Below are 19,279 nucleotides of genomic sequence, written 5' to 3'. Positions count from 1 at the left end.
TGTCTATTGGCCATCCTTCTTTCCTCTTTAGAGAAGTTTCTCTTTAAGTCTTTAGCCCACTTATTTATTGGGCAGTTGTTTCTTTGAGGATTTGTTGTAGGGGGATTTAATTTTTTGAGTTCCAAGTATATTTTAGATATGAGACCCTTGTCCATTGTATGGCTAGTGAAGATCTTCTCCCAATCTGTGGGCTTTCTATTGATCTTGCTAGCTATGTCCTTTGCCATGCAGAAGCTCTGCAATTTCATGCAATCCCATTTGTCCAACCTTTCTTTGATTTGTTGTGTGAAACCCAACCATTAATGGATTTTTTTACATATGGTTATAGCCAAGCATGTAAAAATAAGTAAAAAGAAATTTCCCAAATGAGTGTTTTAACTCACCACAGCTCATTGATGCAGAGAATTTAGTCCTGTCTTATTGTCAATGGTTGTCAAATTGTTCTGTGCTCTAGTACTGAGTGTTACGCTGCCCTTAATTTTGTTAAAAAAAATCCACCCAAGCAAATAGCGCCCCCAAATGTAAATGCGAGTGTGCCTAATGGAAGTAGTAGAGTGGTATGCCTTCAGCAGATGCTGAGTGGAATTGTCGGAGAAGTGAGCTTCGTGGAACCACACACTACGGGTGCCCAGAGACTACTGTATGTTTTCTTCTAAAACAAACTGACTTCCTACTGGTCCTCCTACCATCTTCTACCATCACTGAGTTAATTCATTCAGGCATCTCTCCTTTGCTTATTTCTAATTTCCTCTTCTGTCAGCATGAAATCTGGCTCTCATTACCTCTAGTAAATTTCCTTTCAGTAAGTTTCACTTTAGTGTACACAGAAAGTTTTGTCAGTAATGGCATTCCTCACAGCATAAACAGAGTCATTGAAAGCAGAAGACACCTATTTTAGACTGGAATCCCCACCTTGGCTGGAGTTTGGATCTCAGCAGTACTCTGTTCCCTTCAGTGATTCCTTTCCAGGCAATGGTCGCACATTTCCTGCATCATTTCTGAATGTGCATGTGGCCAGCTGTAGATTACATTTTTTTTTTGGGATCAGTTGTGGGGCTTGAACTCTGGGCCTGGGCGCTGTCCCTGAGTTCTTCAGCTCAAAGCGAGCGCTCTACCACTTGAGCCACAGTGCCACTTCTGGTTTTCTGGTGATTTATTGAAGATAAGAGTCTCACGGTCTTTCCTTCCCTGGGCTGGCTTTGAACCACAATCCTCAGATCTCAGCCTCCTGAGTAGGTAGGATTACAGGCATGAGCCACCGGCGCCTGGCAGATTATTTTTTTAAAACCTTAATAAAATGGCTTATTGGATGCACTACAAAACTTTATATTAACTGACACATTTTATGCAAAAGGTGTTTGTTGTCTTTCAATGCCAGTGAGCTTTGCTTGAAGCCAGTGGCTGTACCGAGGTTCTATCAGCTCTGCAGTGCAGCAAGCACCTCACTCTATCATAGACACGACTTAGCTTTTATAATTTGACAGCACAGGTGTCAGCTCCCACCACTATCTTATATGATTGTTCCGACCATCTTGACCTGCTTGTCCATCCTGGGCCCACAGGCTGGGTAGCAAGTTAGCAATGCTTAAATGTAAATACCCCTCCATGCCCCAAACTCTGAAATCTGAGATATTTCTCATACCACAGATTTGGATAAGGCACACTCAACCTGTATTCAAATTAGACTTGAGAGCAGAGAACTTATTTGTTTAGTCTGATTTCTTTTGTTCCTGGTGCAATGTCATGTTCATAGAAGGAGCAGACTGTTTGTGAATAAATGAATAATGAGCTGGTGAGTGCGGCAGGAAGGACAGGAAGGTTTTTGAACTCTTCAGAGATGAGAATCAGAGAGATGTGTGCAACTTGAGTCCTAAAGGCATCGGGGCAGTGACAAGGCCTCTGATATGTTCAGGTCTGGCTTCTCAGACTACACACGGTAAAATTCATTATTCCAACTGCTCACAGCGAGTTGTAGCATAACTACGAAAGTGCCTTTTGGGAATTCAACAGCTGTCAGGCGCTGCATAAAATCGAAAACCAATTGTCACACTGTTGTCTTAGAGCCATAACAATCTAGCTTCCCTTTGCCTTCTGACAGGAGCTAGGAAACAAAAAGTGGTGTTGGTGTGCTTTTCATTCTCTTCTGTGTGTTTTGTTCTTAAATGGTCCAATGCAGTAAGTTCCTAAAATTTTTCTTCATTTTATTAAAGGATGTAAAATGAAAGGAGGTCCTCATCGTTAAAGTGTGGGCTTGGATTAAGGTGGAGTTGAAGTGTCAAATGCTCCCCAACTTTGGGCATGTTTTCCTTACCAACATCACTCTTTTAACAACAATAACAACAAAGCAAACGGGAACTTACTTTGCAGAGTGCTAAAGAAAATTAAACTAAAAGTTTCTTTGCACCAACACAATCAACAGCAACATAACCCACAACTCCCCAACACAAACTTAGGTGTATAGTTTTATGTTCATTCAACGGTAAAGGCTAAACTGAATTACCAAGGGAACCTCAGACTTCAACTAGATTAGGAGGAACAAGGTATCCCCAAATGGAATCCCTCAAAGGGCATCTTGTTCAGGGTAAGTATATGGAAAGCAACATGTATGAAGGATTTACAAGAACTCTTCTTCCAGGATTGGAAGCCTTACAGGTATAAAATTTGGGCATTTGTTTGATTCAGGACAGAAGAAAATGGCTCCAACCGCTCAAGCAATGTTCTGGGCTGGCCTAGAATTCTGAGAGCTGTCCTTATTGCTTCATTGTCTCAAGCTCAGGGCTGTGTGGTTTCTCAGCTTTGGAAAAAGTGTCTCAAGCTCGGGGCTGTGTGGTTTCTCAGCTTTGGAAAAAGACCAGTTGTTCTTGAGGCTAGCAAGCAAGGATTGGGAGTGGGATTCATTTCCTAGAACTGCTGCCACAAACTACCAAGGTCTGGATGTCTTGAAGTAACAGAAATTCATTATCTCCTAGTTTGAGGGTCAGGAATCAGAGATCAAGTCAACTCCAATTTCCTTCTGGAAGTTCTGAAAGAGGGTCTCTAAGCCATAGTGGTCTCCTAGCTTCTGGTGACCATCCATTCTCAATGTTGTGAGGAGAGGAGGAGAGGAGCAGATGTACCACATGGCCCCTGATGTCTTGGTGGCAGGATGCCCTTCTCCATGGAGGTTTGGGTCCCTTCTCTCTTTGTAAGCACCTACTCTATCGATCTCATTTTAATTGATTTTTTATCTGAAAAGGCCTTATTTCCCACCCTATCACATCCAGTAGCTACTAAATGGAAATTCTTCATCTTTATGGAGGAAACAGTTCGACTCATATGAAGAGAACATCTCATTTTTTTAAAAATTAAAATAATTAAAAAAATAAAATGAGACTACATTAGTGATCCAGGCAGGGATTTCATTCTTACATCTCTACAATGGATTCTAAGGAATGCCACTCTGACATTCTCCCTTTCTCCCTTCCTAAAACAACATCCACAAGTCTGGCTGTTTTGTTGTCATGGATGCAAACGGTTTACTTCTACCATTCTCATCCTCTTCGGTCTTCCTTGCTAGCTCAATGGTGTGCTGCTAGTTCCCCATCAACCAAACGTTTCTCATTCTCCCTCCTCCATCTCCTTGTGAATTGACAGCTTTCTTTCGGGTGCTTTGTTGCTGCTTTCATGTTGTTCTGCTGTATTGCAAAATTGTTCATTCTCTGTTTTTCTTTTTCTCTTTCTCCACGGAGGACATTAGCATTGGGGCTTGAAGTTGGGGCTTGGGTGCTGATCCTTAGTTTTTTGTTTTTTGCTCAAGGCTGGAACTTTACCACTTGAACCACAGTTCCACTTTTGGCTTTTTTTTTTTTTTTTGGTGATTAATTGGCCTTCTTGCCTGGGCTGACTTCAAACTATGATCCTCAGATCTCAGTCTCTTGAGAAGCTCAGATTACAGGTGTGAGCCCCCAGCACTGATGAGGACATCAGTCCTAATAGTTACCATTGTTTTTTTGAAAGTGTGACTTCCCCATCCCTGAATTAGATCTGATTTCACAGACAATTGACTGTTTCCAATTTTTCCATTGACCTGTACATCTTTAAGCTGCTATCATGATACTGATAATTGACACTCCCACAGTCAGAGCCTTTGCTATGACTTGACTTAAACCTTGATCTAAACAGGTCTGTCTTAGACACTTCATTTCTTTAAATTGCTCTTATTACACTCAAATCTTAAAGTGATGTAAGACTTTATTATAAAAAAGAAGCGTAACATTGATGAAACATTTTCAGAAAGCTTCTTACATTGCAGATCAAAGTCCTATACGATGGCCTTTTGCGATCTACGTGATAGAAAATTATGTAAGTTGAAAATGAAAGATTCATGTTCAACCTGAACACCAGTAGAGTAGGTTCAAGTGGCATCTGAGAGCATCAACTACTTTGAGTCAAATGTGGAGTGGCCCAGCCCTCACCGCTAATGATTTATAGTTCTTCAGGGTATTGATTCTCTGCCACGGGGCAGCCGAACACTTTCCAAAGCAATAGAAATCCTGGATGTTTCCTCCAGCTGTGTGTGTTCCTGCTTGTTGATGCCAGAGTGGTGTAGAACACAAATGAAATAAAGTTGGGCAGCACTGGAGTGAGTTGCTGCTAACACAGAGAAAAATATTAAAATAGAATCAGGTGACAATTAGGTATGTTCTCTGAGCACTTAGAGCATGACACATCTGAGAGGAAAAGATGGGCCATTCACCTTCGCCATCTTGGCTGCCATCCCCGCCGTCCTTTCTGCCAGCTGAGTGTGCACACATGCATTCCTGAGCCTCTTTCTTGTGCTCTCTCTCACACACCATCTCTTTACTGGTAATTTGGTGGCAAGTTTTAAATCTAGGGATAAATTTTGGTAAAACCACCTAACCTATATTTAGCATCGTTGACATTGACATTGACATTAGTGTCAAGTATCTTCATTTATATTAAATTACCACAGATCTCTAGAATGTTCTCATACTGCAAAGTTGATGTTTGTTATATATAATAGTATATATAACATATATAGTTTCATACATATGTGTTATGTGCATGTGAACATACATATACACATCTGTAACATATTTAAGTACACTAAAAGTATTGGCTGTTAGATTATAGAGGCTGGGAAGTCTTTCCTCTGACTTCTGGAGACACAGGAGAGCCAGTGGTAGAGTCTGAGGGCCTGAGAGGCAGAGAGCTGATGGAGGAAAGCAGGGGGAAATCAGTAACTCAGCTCAAGCAATCAGGCAAAGAGGGAATTCAAGTTTTTGCACCTTTTTTCTTTTTAACTTTCTCTGGGCTCTCAAAAGATTCAGTGATGATCTTGAATACTGGAGAAGAGGAGCTACCAACTGAAAGGCTAATCTCTTCCAGAAACAGCATCCCAAATACTGTTGTTGTTGTTGTTGTTTTAACAAGGTATTTGTTTTTTTTTTGTTTTTGTTTTTTTTTTTTTTGGTCCAGTCGTGGGGCCTGAACTCTGGGCCTGGACGCTGTCCCTCAGCTCTTCAGCTCAAGGCTAGCACTCTACCACATGAGCTACAGCGCCACTTCCGGCTTTTTTCTTTTTGCTTATGTGGTGCTGAGGAATCGAACCCAGGACCTCATGCATGCAAAGCAAGCACTCTACCACTGAGCCACCTTCCCAGCCCTCTTTTTTTTTTTTTTTTTTACTGGCCAAAAAAATACGAATGAATCTGACACATATAATCAACCCTCAGTAAATATTATCCTGGAGCTCACATTCATTGAAAAGACAATGTTTTAAATTATTTTTTGCTTAAGGAATCCCAGTTAATAAAGCAAGAAGCTTCTTTAAATAGCCACTCAGTACTACTCAGTAAACTGCATCAAAGATCAACATTATCACACTGGAACCAGGATTTAACTGAGACTGGATTCACAGATAGGAAAACAGTTTTAATTTCATAGCTTTGACTTTAATCTAAATGGACTATCTATATTTCCATTTTCAATAATTATTTCCTTGAGGTTTTCTGTAGATTTTTTCCTAATAGTTTAATAAATTTATACTAGTTTCAAGAGAACCCTTTATAAACCTTCTTGTACTGAATTTGTAAAAAAAAAAAAAAAACTCATTAAAACTTTAAGAATCCTCTTCTTTTCCAAAGTTTGAAAAAGTCCAACCACATTATCCACAGCTTCCAAGTCATATTCTCCTACTACTGTTCAAAGATTAGTTTAAGCCAGATTGTTGTTGTTGCTGTTTGTTTTTAACTCCTATGTCAACTGAGTTGCCTATTCTGTAGTTTACCACATTCACAGATAATTTCATTTATAGTCATTTTGGATCCTATCTAGAAAACCATTTTGCTGGGCACCGGTAGCTCATATCTATAATCCTAGCTACTCAGGAGACTGAGATCTGAGGATTGAGGTTCAAAGCCAGCCTGGGCAGGAATGTCTCTGAGACTCTTATCTCCAATTAACCACCAGAAAACTGGAAGTGGTGCTGTGGCTCAAGTGGTAGTGTGCTCACCTTGAACTCACAAGCACAGGGACATTGTCCAGGCCTAGAGTTCAAGACTCACAGCTCAGATAAGTTGATGTTAGGGAAATGAACCCTAAGATATGTATTCAAATGTTTTGTTCTTTCATGCGATTGTTTCTAACACATTTATAAGATTATTTCATTGTTGCTTTGTATGTCCCTCCCCCACGGTATAACCCCTGCTTTCACTGTATTTGATGTTGGTATAATTTGTAAAGGGGAAGGGAAAAAACAAATCGTTTAAATAGTGATATAGGTGAACCCATTGCAACAATGAGATGTACAAGTTGTTATGTTGAAAACGAACTTTATAACTTTGGTGGTGGTGGGGGAGGAGAATTGGGTGAGGGGGGAGGATGGGAAGGGATGGGAAAGGGAAACAAAGGAGGAGGCTACAATGCTTGATAAGAAATGTACTCATTATCTTGCCCATGTAATTGTAACCCCTCTGCACAGTATTTTCACAATAAAAAAAAGAAAAAAGAAAAAAATTTTATATAGACGTTTCATGGGTGTGCAGTTGGGATGGATTTTTGGAACAATCCTTATTTTGAGTGTGAAAAAGTAAAGCACATTAGTAACAATCATGACCCACATTGGTGATATCTTGGGATGGGGAGGGTGGGAATGGCACTTATACGGGGAAGCTCTCAAAATTTGTTTATAAAAAGCTATTTTATTTTCTCCCTAAATCTTATCTTCAAAAGCACCTGATTTTCCTTCACCAAAATTCATTGTTACACTTTTTTTTCTCAAAAGAAGGAATATATGAGGAAACCCGAGCACTTTAGCATTAAATGCCACTGGGTTTCATTACAAATCTGATAGCCACAGGGAACAAAGAGGTATTTTTTTGAGTTTTCATAGCTTTCCTGATTAACTCACCTCCATTTCTCAGAAAATAAAACCTTGTCTCCACAGTTATCAGGTGACTATATTGATGACTCTGTCATACAGAATGTCATTATCTATAAAAAATTAATAGTCCTATTGGTAAACTCTACTGCATGCCTGACTTATGAATGATAATTATATACAGATGTAAATTGAGTCAATGCAGTTTAGAGGTTCAGAGTCTAGAATTCTGGTCCAAATGACCTGAGTGTGCCTCCTAGCTCTGCCATTTACTATGAGAACTTAGGCAAAATATTTAACTTCTTGATGATTTTTTATCCTCAGATAAGATGAATATAATAATAATACTTTTACTGCCTGGTCATTTTGAAGTGGACATATAAATGGTTTGGTGCTGACCAAACAATTCAACAAATATGGAATTTACAGGCTGGTGTGCAGTGCAGAAACAGTAACTTTTTTTTTTTTTTTTGCTGGTCATGGGGCCTGAACCTGGGTTTGGGCGCTGTCCTTCAGCTCTTCAGTTCAAGGCTAGTGCTCTACCACTTGAGCCACAGCACCACTTCCAGCTTTTTCTGCTTATGTGGTGCTGAGGAATCATACCCAGGGCCTCATGCATGCAAGGCAAGCACTTTACTACTGACCTTCCCAGCCCCAGTAACTTATTTTTTTAAGTTAGAACTGAACTAAGGCATAATTTAGAACATGTGGTACTTTCTGTAAATTGAAATGATAGGAAAGTATTTTTCTTAACATTTTAATTAATTCTTTTAATTTAATTAGTTTTAGTCTCTAGGGATAGTGAAAATAGAGCATATACATTTACTATTGAAAGCTAGTTCATTGTACATGCAAAATTATGTATCAAATATTTTAGACAAGCTACAGTACAGAACACGATGCTTGAATACCCATATTATTATACCCCCAAGGGCACGAATCAATGTGTATGCATGCTTGCCTACAAGTGTGTATGTGGGTATTTATGTTCTTGAAATTATTCTACCTGAAAACCCAAGATCATTGCAAATAAGGAAAACCTTGGGAAAAAAACAAATCACATCATCAAACATCCTGATGCAAAAGTGAAATTAAATTAACCAGGAACATTTTAACTTAGAATAGTAATATTTGCTCCAATGAATTTCAACTATGAAGTTGAGAGCACCTTAGGTATGAAGATAATAGATGAATTTAACAGATATGTAGTTCTAGTTCAATTATGAATAAGAACAATGTGAAGAGCATTAATGAAAATGGAAGTTCTGCTTTATTTTGATTGGAGTCTTCAGTGCTCAAGTATCTTTAACAACTCAAGGAAAATACTCCAAATTATAGGTTAGCACAATTGAATAAGAAATTCTGCTATTCAGAACTTCCAGAAACACAAAACCTACTAATACCTAGCAAATGATTAAATAAAAATGATTGTCTTAGTAATGACATATTCTAACAATGAAGAGCCATATGTTACATAAAACTTTATAGCTCAGAAAGGCAGATGACAATGTCCTGATTTTCACTGTTTTTTTTTTTTTAAAAAAAACTGGGGCCAGATAAAAATAAAATGAGATGTCTAACATGACTATTAAGTATGTAAATGACAAAAATAAGATAAAGAATTTAAATAAGCCTCATATATACATCTATGTGCATGTGTGTGCTAAAAGGCAGAAGAAAATTAATATTGCAAAGTATTCTCTGATTTCAATTCTTAAGTTGAAAAATTTGCTTAATATATACTTATTTCACTGAATTATTTAAGTGTTGGCTAGGATTATATGGCCAGTACTGGGTTATCTCACACTGAATAAGACTGTAGCTCCAGTTAGGAAAAAAAATTGAATAGCTTTAATTTTATATATTAATACACTTTTTATGGTATTTTATCAGGGGATATCTATGCATACTCAACATGGTGTTCAGGAAAATCTGTATCTAAACACCAGATTTGGAAGGTCAGTCTTCATCAGATGATTTTTTTGATTATAACAAATGATATAGTTTAATCTTTTCAATTTTGCATGCACATATTACTTTTTTTGCCAGTCATGGGGTCTGAACTGTGGGCCTGGGTGCTGTCCCTCAGCTCTTCAGCTCAAGGCAAGCACTCTACCACTTGAGCCACAGAGCCACTTCTGGCTTTTTCTGCTTATGTGGTGCTAAGGAATTGAACCCAGGGCCTCATGCATGCAAGGCAAGTGCTCTACCACTGAGTAACCATCCCAGCCCCCATATTAGATATTTTTATATAAGAGTGACATAAATATTTTGCATCAATGGCATAATATAATGCCCTAAATCTCACTTTAAGATTGTCTCCTTGCTACCCTAAACAGTTAGGATCTAGAAAAGAATTATCTCTACCATAAACCATTTAACCTGTGCAGCACCTTCCTCGGTATATGCAAATAGGAATTGTTATATAAAATGGTATTTTTCTTCTTGTTTATATGCTTGGTTAAAGCAGTAGTGTTATAGAGAAGGGTTATAGAAATACAAAGTTCAAAGTAAATGTTACATATATTAATACCAATTAAGATAATTCTTGATAGGATATGTTTTCTTTCTGTGTTAAAAATAGACAGCTTTTGACAATCCTGACTTTGTAGGGCCTTTGTATCATCCTGGTCATACTGCTGTTAGCTTTGTTTGGTTCTGTTTGCTAACATCTCAGCTATTCTTTCTGTGTTGTAGAGGTCATCCCAGAAAACCTTACTAACATCTTTCTCTCTCAGCAACCATACTTCTGAAAGTGTGTGACTCTTCAATAGATCCAAATACGCAAACCAAGTCTCCTTCATGCAACAGACGCGATTGGAATAGCTACTTGACCATACCTGCTATGGTTCCACCATTAATAACATGACCTTAAAGCCTTCTACTTCCATATGCTGGGCATAATACTACCCTGATACACAGTCTGTTTCATAATGAGGTATAATTCTGGTCATTTATTCTATTCTATCTCTTCTAATCACTATGGTCACCCAGATTAAATTTTCTTTTCATATCTAGAGGTCAGAAAAGTCAGTGTTTAATTTTTTGTGATCATGATCAAGAACATTATATATAATTAGGCAAAAATGGCAATCTGGTTCTGCATCATTTGATTTCCAAAAATGCTCTATTTAATGGACCAGAGTCCAACTTATTAAACTATGCCCATCTTACTTTTATTCAAACACAGTGATATAAAAATATCCTTTGGAATTTTATAGTTATACAATTTAACCCTTATCATATTAGATGAATGTTAAACATAGAAAGAATATTGTTTTGCTAACTTAGACTATCTTCAGTTAATAAATTCTATTTGGTTTTTCTTTGAGGCTCACTTTCTATTACTGTAAACACAGGTTTGGCTCTTAGTAATTTCACCTTTGATTTTAGAAATGCAGTTCCGAAAAGTCTTTCATACATTACTTACTTGTTTAAGCTTCTTTAAGTCTTCATCAAGTTCTAAGTTGTCCAAAATAACAGCCACAAACAAACTCAGGAGAATCTATAAAATGGTTAAATAACAATGAAAAAGAAACCCCACATGCATTAAATATCCAAATAATTTATTTGATAGAAAATATCCTGCTAAGATATATTGCACATAGAATTCATAACATGAGATACAAATATTCAGTGTGAGTCATGTTATCAGCGAACACATGAAAAGAAATATATATGCTAACTGAAATAAACCAGATGAATATTAATGTGCTTCACGATGCCAATTTATAAAGGAAATAAATAAAAGATATTTTTAGTAATTTCACAAACCCGCTGCAAAGACTATGTGCTCAGAAAATGTTCTGAAGTTTTAATAAAAAGCTTAATATGCAAAAGTGCTTGTTCTAGGGTTATTTGCAATCACAAAATACTGGCAATCATATCCAAGCTTGAATGAGTAGTTGATACCCATCTAGAGAGATACTTTTGGTATTGTTGTTGTTGTTTGTGGGGCTTGAACTCTGGGCCTGGGCAATGTCACTGAGATCTTCAGCTCAAGTCTAGCACTCTATCACTTGAGGCTCAGCACTACTTCCAGTTTTCTGGTAGTTAATTGGAGATAAACAGCCTCAGAGACTTTCCTGCTTTGAACTTTGATCCTTAGATCTCAGCCTCCCGAATAGCTGGGATTACAGGTGTGAACCACCTGCTTAGAGAACTACATTTTAAACTTTATGCAGCCACTAAACATTTCCATTATAGTGGGTCCAAGATGGCCTTTACTGTTCCTCTTGGCTGCTGAGGTCCTTTCCTGGTGGGGGGTCCCACACTGATTATACATAGCCAGTTAAGTTCAGGAAAAGATAGACTGCATCATACAAGGAGTGGTAATAAAAGACAATGTGGCTTTTACTCTCCTCTCTCTTGGATTGTCTGTTCTGGAAGAAGCCAGGTGTCATTTTGTGAGACACATGAAAAGACCCACGGAGTGGTGACCTGGGGCTTCCTGCCGGCAGCCTGAAGACACTGAAGTCCCCTTCCAGCAGTCATGTGAGCGACTCATCTTGGAAATAGATAGTCTCAGCCCAAGGATAGCTTCCAGGCCATGGTGGACATACCTTGAGTATAATTTTTAGAGACTACACCTGCTCAGGAAACCTGGTCCCAGATGGCTGACTCACAGAATCGACTTGGGATAAGTAAGACTAATTTATTACCAAACATCTAACATCTGGGTAACTCCTTACATAGGACTAGATGACCAGTGCTATGAAATTTTATAGTAACAATATTGAAAACTGCTTCTATAACAATAGTAAGATTACATATGGCAGAAGTCTAGCTATCTATAAAAAGGAATGATGGAGAATATACTAGAAGGAGATATTTTACAAATGCTAATGTGCCATTAGTGTGGTGAATAATGAGTTTTCCCCCTTTCTATAATATATCCTAAGCTGAGAAAGATAAATATTTCTTTTCAAACAGGTATATATTGATAAAGAAAAAGAATACAACTATATAGTTATACCAAAATATTTTAATTTCTAGTTCTCCTTCAATTTGGAATTTGTTATTATCTTTTGCAGTCCTGTTTTATAGCTTCAATTTCATTCTTAACCAATTATTTCCATTTTTTAATATTAGGTGGTTGAGCACGAAGGTTAGGAAATTGAGGCAAACTTGACCTTGGTTTTCAGTACCTTCTGGAGAGATTGTTTTGTGGAAGTTAATGGCAGCTTTCCTTCAGGTTTAAGGAGTATATAATGAGGAAATTGTGACAGGATACACTTGGCTGGTGTTAGTATCAGTCCTTATTTTATTTTATTGTAAGGGTGATGCACAGAGGGGTAGGTAATGAGTACATTTCTTGTTACCCCCTCCCACATTTTCTCCCACTTTCCCTCCCCCTGGACTCCCTCCCCCTCAAGTTGTAAAGCTCATTTCCAACATAGTGTCTTGTGAGTATGGCTGTCATATAGTTATGTTCCTTCTTTGGCCTTTGTCTCACCATTGTGTTATTCTCCTTCCCCTCCCCAAATCAGATAAACATATATACTAGATGCAGGGTACCACAATCAAAACCAGTGACAAAGTGTCATTGGGGATCCTACTAGAATGTGTCAAAGATGCAGAATGGCCCAGAAATGGGCTTTCTCCTGACATGACCTTACCTGCTCTGCTTCTGACAGGTGACCATCAGTCTTACCCGTTGGTTTTGTTTGGTGTGGTGTTGTCTCTGATGCTGTTGTGTAATGCCTATGATGCAGGTGTGTCAAACTGGTTCACTGAAAAAGTAACTGGACAGTGTAAAGTGCGATTTGGAAAATGGTGGTTAGATAACAGAATGATTGCTTTCCTACGTTTGAAAACAAACAGTGGATTAATATATTGTTCTCAGAGAAGAAGACTAGGGACTGAGGTGGGATTCTTCCTGCATTTTCTCCTTATCATGGCAGATTCAATTTGACTTTCACAGTTAGATAAGAGAAGGCACATTTTCTAAGGGAACAGCTTTGGCTTTTCTAAGGAAAATGTAGATGGTTATTTGTCAGAGGGAACCCCAAACATGCAGGACTGAGAACAAAACGTTGAGTGGAGATTAATGAAGAACAAATTTAAGATTGGGAAAAAAAGCCATTAAGCTAGCATGAACCCTAATTTCATTCACTGAAGATGTCTGTGTTTAGGTTTCATTGTTCAACAGATAACCTGATCTCAAAACCACAGACATGATTTATGTGGATTCATAGCTTGAGGTTCCTCCCCATGCGCTATTTGGGCATGGACTTCTGGCTGCATCTTTGTCTTCGTGTCCCCAGCATAAGGCGCCGTGGTAAGGCGGGGACTTGGCACCCGGGGTGAGAGCTAATGGGCACCAAAGCTGGCTCAGCTCTTTGGAATGGAAATGGAAATTAGCGAGACCAGAGTGAGTCTGCAGCTGATTATGAGGTGGTGGAAATTATTTTGTAGGTTTGCTTTTGGAGACTCTAATGAGACAGTAACCATCGTGACTAAGAACCAGAGGTGAGAGAAGGCGAGCAGCTTGGATTCAGTTGTATCTCATCTACCTTGTCAGTGATATATTATTTTCCTCTAAAGTCAGGGTGGAATTGGACGGAGGGAGCAGGCTGGACTGGTATCTGCGGTTTACCAACACATGGCGTCCTTAGTCATGAGAATGCCTGACAAGTCCTCACTGGGAAAGTGAGACTCATTCTTCACATCTCTGGGCATTTCTGTTTGTTCTGTTTTTATATAAAATTGAGGGAATACTCATTAATAATCTAGATCCATGACACCAGCTTGGAGCTTGCTTTCATTCATTGACCCGGGTGCTGTGCTAAAAGGTTTTCCATGGCTGTTTTGGGTGGCTTACAGGTTTAGCTTAAAATACTATTGATACAATAACGATTATTTAACAGGGACTTGCCCCACTAAGTCATAAGAGTTTACATTGTGTACATTAAATACTTTTATCTGCTGGCAGTGCTACCTTCGGTAATTAATAGCTGTAAATTATATAATTCTCTCTCTTTTCCTTCTTTCCTTTTGTCTTTCCTTCCTTCCATCTATCCATCCTTTCTTTTGAACTCAGGGCCTCCTACTTGCTCAGTAGGAGCTCTATCATTAGGGCCACTCTCCAAGGACCCCTTGAAGACTTAAAAGTCTTACATGTTAGAATTTTTATGAATGCTGTAACATCATTTGTGAAATTTCAAAAGTGAAATTTTCAGCGTCAATATGGTTTCTGCCTTGCTATCTCCCAGATGTTTGGCTACTGTCCTGTCTTTCATGATTTTTTCTCTTTCTTTTACTTTTCACACCATTCTGAAAGTGCACAGATTCACCTGATCTAAGTGTTTACTAGGCATCACACAGGTATTAAACATAGAGTTGTTTTTCTGACCTTTATACATAAATACATTTTAGTTACATAAATGACTAACATCGGTCTGTTTCCAAGTTTATTTCCTCAGTCACTCTTTTTGATCCACCATGACTCTCCTCTATATACAGAAGACTCATTAAGAGCTGAGTGCCAGTGTCTCATGCCAAACCAAACAGAAAAGTCCTGGAGAAATCTTAACTAGCCAGCAAAAAATGGGAAGTGAAGCTGTGGCTCAAATGGTAGAGTGCTAGCTTTGAAATAAAAAGCCATGAGAGACTGTAAGGCTCTGGATCAAAGCACTAGTACCAGAAAAAAAAAAAGAAAAGGAAAGGAAAACAACAACAACAACAATAACAACAACAACAAAGACTGTCATTGGGACTAGAACGATTCAGATGGCTGAAAAGTATATCTTTTTAAGTGGACAGCCTCATCACTTGGAATGGATTTATTTGGTTAATAGTTTTTATCACTATAGTAACACATTCTATTTTGATTTCTTTTTAACTCTAGATGTCATGTAGTCTTAACCTTATCCTATCTATTGTTCCCTTTTTCTTTTCTTTCCCTGAAGCTGAGTTTTATTCCTTTATCTTTTAGATAGCTTATAGCTGGCTCTTTAGCTAAAATGCTACCCTTCCTATCTTTAAATTATTTTCAAGTATGCAGTAAAAACACAGCAGGAGTCAAATTAATATCCTCCATTCTTTCGTTTCTCTCTCTTTTTTTTTCTCTCTCTTAACATTTATAAGAAGGCCATCTTAAGCTGTCTTACAGACTGTACTATGAAACCATTCCTTTTCTATACGGGTCAACAAAAAGTCAAATGTAATCAGAGCAATGTAAAATGGGATCCATTCCGTGCAGACGCACTTTTAAATGAATTCTATAAAATCAAGTTATTTAATTTACACTTTGGAATGCACATTTCTATCAGCAAAATGTGACTGTTCTCAGCAAGCTGCTGCTACCAAGGCAGAATCAAGAAATGGCTGTGCTAATTTCAGCACTTCAAAGGTAACAAAAAGACCATCTACAATAAATGCTTAATTACATTTTCTCCCCTTTCTGTATTCATATCACAGGTTTTCCTTTGAGACATTAATAAAGGGAGAAACACCAAAGAGGGAGAAATAGAATCTCTTCTCCAGTCACACATCCCCCCTTCCCTACCTCCAAATCTCCGGCAAAAGTGATAGAAAGGATAAATTCCACAAGCGTTTGGGAAAGCTCAATCAACAGGAGCAGAAATACAGAGTACATACGTGCAGAATGGAGATTTTAAATGGATAATAGATAATCATTATGAATATGCATTTGCTATACACTTGAGCTTGATTTTCATTGTGAGCTGACAAATTGGTGCCCTCAGGAGTGATAAAACTGCCTGTTGTTTCTTATTGCAGGACAATCTGCAGGCTAAACTTTTTTCCCCCTGTTGTTGTTGTTTGGCACCTGCCTGTTTCTGAGATGACTACATTAGAAACTCACCGGGTTGCATAGCACTGCATGTGAGCATGGATGAAAGGCACATTATAGGTTGTGTATTTATGTAGATTTCCCCAAATTTGAGTTCAGATGTTTTGAAATATGTTACAAATAGAAACATAAAACTGAATAAAAATTCTCACTTCAAGCCTACAGACAGATTTATGGAATAGTGATTTGAACCTGAAACATGTTTTTCGTTTTAGAGTCCTGTCATGTGTCTATAATATAGGCCTAACCCCTTCAAGCAGAATATTGGTATATACAACTGGGTGCAATGGCTTGGGGCTGTAATCCCAGCTATTTGGGAATGACAGTTTGAGGTCAACCTGGGCAAAAGCAGTACATGAGAAGCCAGGTGCAGGTGGCTCACACCTATAATCCTAGATACTCAGAAGGCTGAAATCTGAGGATCACGATTCCAAACCAGCTGGGGCAGGAAAATTCTTGAGAGTCTTATTTCCAATTAACCTCCAGAAATCGGAAGTGGCCTGTGAATCAAAGTAGTAGAACACTAGTCTTGTGCACAAAAGCTCAGGGACAGTACCCAGGTCCTGAGTTCAAGCCAAACCAACAAATGACTAACAACAACAACAACAACAACAACAACAACAACAAACATGCAGGAGATGACCATCTCAACCAAAAAAAAGCTAGATGTAGAAGTAAGTGTCTGTTTTTCCAACTACATAGGAAGCAGTGTAAATAGAAGAACCATGGTTTGGGTTAACCTAGGCAGAAATAACAAAAATGATATGCTCTAGGCAAGTGACTTCTGAGCTACTTGGCAGCCACTTAGCACCCCCAGGTGGTGAAGCACCTGCTTGGTAAGCACAAGTCCCCGAGTTCAAAACCCAGTCCCACCAAAACCCAAATCCCAAACAAACCTCCAGCTGTTTTACGGATATTTTGCAGATTTCACAGCAGTTTAAGCTGAAAGAACCTGGAAGAAGCCATTTATTACTTGGGCACTGATTAAGAGTAGCAAGTACAAATATACAATACTATCCACCCCCAACTTTAGACACTTGTGCCTCTAGGCGTAAGTCCTTCCTTGAGTGGTAAGAATTGCAATGTTTGGTGATGGGGTTGTATTGACTGGTGCTAATGCTTAACTAAGTTGATGAACACTTTGGCCAAAATACAAATTAACACTTATACATGACAGTATAGGGATTCATGAATTAGAGGTCACCTGATTTAGGCTGTTTATTTGTCAGCCTTTAAGGGTATACAGGGCAAGAAAGACAATTGGTCATCGTCTTTTATGTAAAATCTCAGTGCCTAGAATTTGAGGTGATAGCCACGCCATACTCTTGATTTTCATTTAGTGACATAGTATTTTGCTTTACTAAAAAAATGCTTCTATTAAACAGTGTTACAATGTTATGTAGGTAAAAATGTCAAAATAGTTTATCATTTGGTTTTAGGTTTAATAATGAGATAAATCCAATAAATACTCTAAACATTGAAATTGTCACTTAAATCTGAGTAAGAAAAATTGACTTAAGTTCTATTTAAGCCATTGATTTCTTCTAATTTATACTATGAGAAGAAAAAACTTTTTAATAGAAAGAATATGGAGAATATTTTTATTGGGCAAGCATGCGTTCAAATAAAGTAGAGCTCTAAAGGACCACTCAATGGCTTTAACTAGACATCACACGTGGGAATACTCAGAGAAGATACATGTGATACAGGGAGTAGTCAAAGGGCTGACATGGGCTACATGTGCATCACTACTACAAATGAACTTAAAAACACAACCCAATTCATGGAGAAAACAGGTAAAGCAAGCGATCAGGTGAGTCAGGAAAAGAAGCACTCCCTTAATAATTACTGAAGGGCAAAATGCAGTTTTAGGAAAAATGATACACCTAAGCTCCACTAAGAAGTGCATTGGAATCTCAAAAGCCAAACAGTATCAAGAATAATTGAGACTGCAAGAGAACAGGAATCCTAACGACTCTATTGCTTCAGAGCTGAGTTGTTAGTACAGTTTTCCTGTACCGGGGGCCATGTGTCTGTGGTTAATACTCCGTGAGGATGTCAGTGCTTACTTAACCACTGAAATATGCAGAAATAGCTGGCTGTGATCTCAGCACTCAGGGGGCTAAGGCAGGATGTTTGAGGGGTTGTGGCCAACAAAAGCTACATAGTTAGAACCTGTCTCAAAAAGCCAATAAGTAAACAATAAAAATTAAAATATAGAAACCATCTGTAATGCACTGGCTATATAAATACAGGTGGCAGACTGAGTTTACTAGCTGGACCAGAAAACTTGGACAGAGAGACGTGATTCAGACTAAGGCATTGAACTTATGACACAGACTGCAGAGGACTTAGCCTTTGGGAAAGTCTATTTATCCATCCGGGTAAACCCATAGGGGCTATCTAATCAATAGCCTAGTATATGGCCATATATACCAATGACTGAATTAGCTCCATGTGTATTGATGAAATGATCTTAAAATTAATATTTGATGAAAGATTTGTAGGACAGTCAATACATGACCAAATTCATTGTTTGCTCAGCCTGGTCATGTTGGTCACGTGAAAAGGCAGCTGTAACCAAGTACTTCTCAAGCTAAAATATATTAACATGAATTTTCAAAATTTACAATGTAAGATGTATGCAATCATAACTTCACATTTAAAATACTCATATTTTAATAGATTTTATATGTATGAGAAATCTCTGTATTTTATTGTTTGGAAACTACACATTTCTTTTTATATCTTAATGAGTCTGAAATAGACAGCAATGTACCTTGTCAAGAATTTGTACATTTTAATTATTGTCTTCCTTAGTGTTACATAAAATGAACTTTTCTAGAATTTATATATGTTAAATTGAGTGAAAAATAATTTAAAACTAAAATATGGGCTCAAACTAAATTCATTGAGGCTTTTTCCTGGGAGAAGAAGTATACAGCAAAAAAAGAAAGAAGAGTAACAGGGAATTGGCGAAAAAGGGGCATAAGTGACACATTAAACTGGTCAAGTATACTTTGCTTTATAAATGGAAAGTTTGTGAACTAATAGAATATAATTTTTACATTTGTTAGAATGTA

The 19,279-nt window shown here is 37.9% G+C and overlaps 1 protein-coding gene across 3 annotated transcripts in view; it reads right to left on the bottom strand.

Annotated features, from left to right (window-relative positions):
• Positions 1-19,279, bottom strand: part of Nalcn (sodium leak channel, non-selective) — a 230,975-nt gene that overhangs the window by 82,780 nt on the left and 128,916 nt on the right. For all 3 annotated transcript variants that reach the window (XM_070002669.1, XM_070002668.1, XM_070002670.1), the window contains one exon: positions 10,812-10,886. In XM_070002669.1, coding sequence (XP_069858770.1) covers positions 10,812-10,886 — 75 coding nt within the window. The remainder of the gene's footprint in view (positions 1-10,811; positions 10,887-19,279) is intronic.

This window comes from Dipodomys merriami, unplaced genomic scaffold, assembly GCF_024711535.1.
Source record: "Dipodomys merriami isolate MVZ:Mamm:240054 unplaced genomic scaffold, mDipMer1.0.p SCAF_6, whole genome shotgun sequence".
Taxonomy (NCBI): Eukaryota; Metazoa; Chordata; class Mammalia; order Rodentia; family Heteromyidae; genus Dipodomys; species Dipodomys merriami.
Note: the sequence above shows the minus strand (reverse complement) of the source record. Positions and strands in the feature narration are given on the sequence as shown.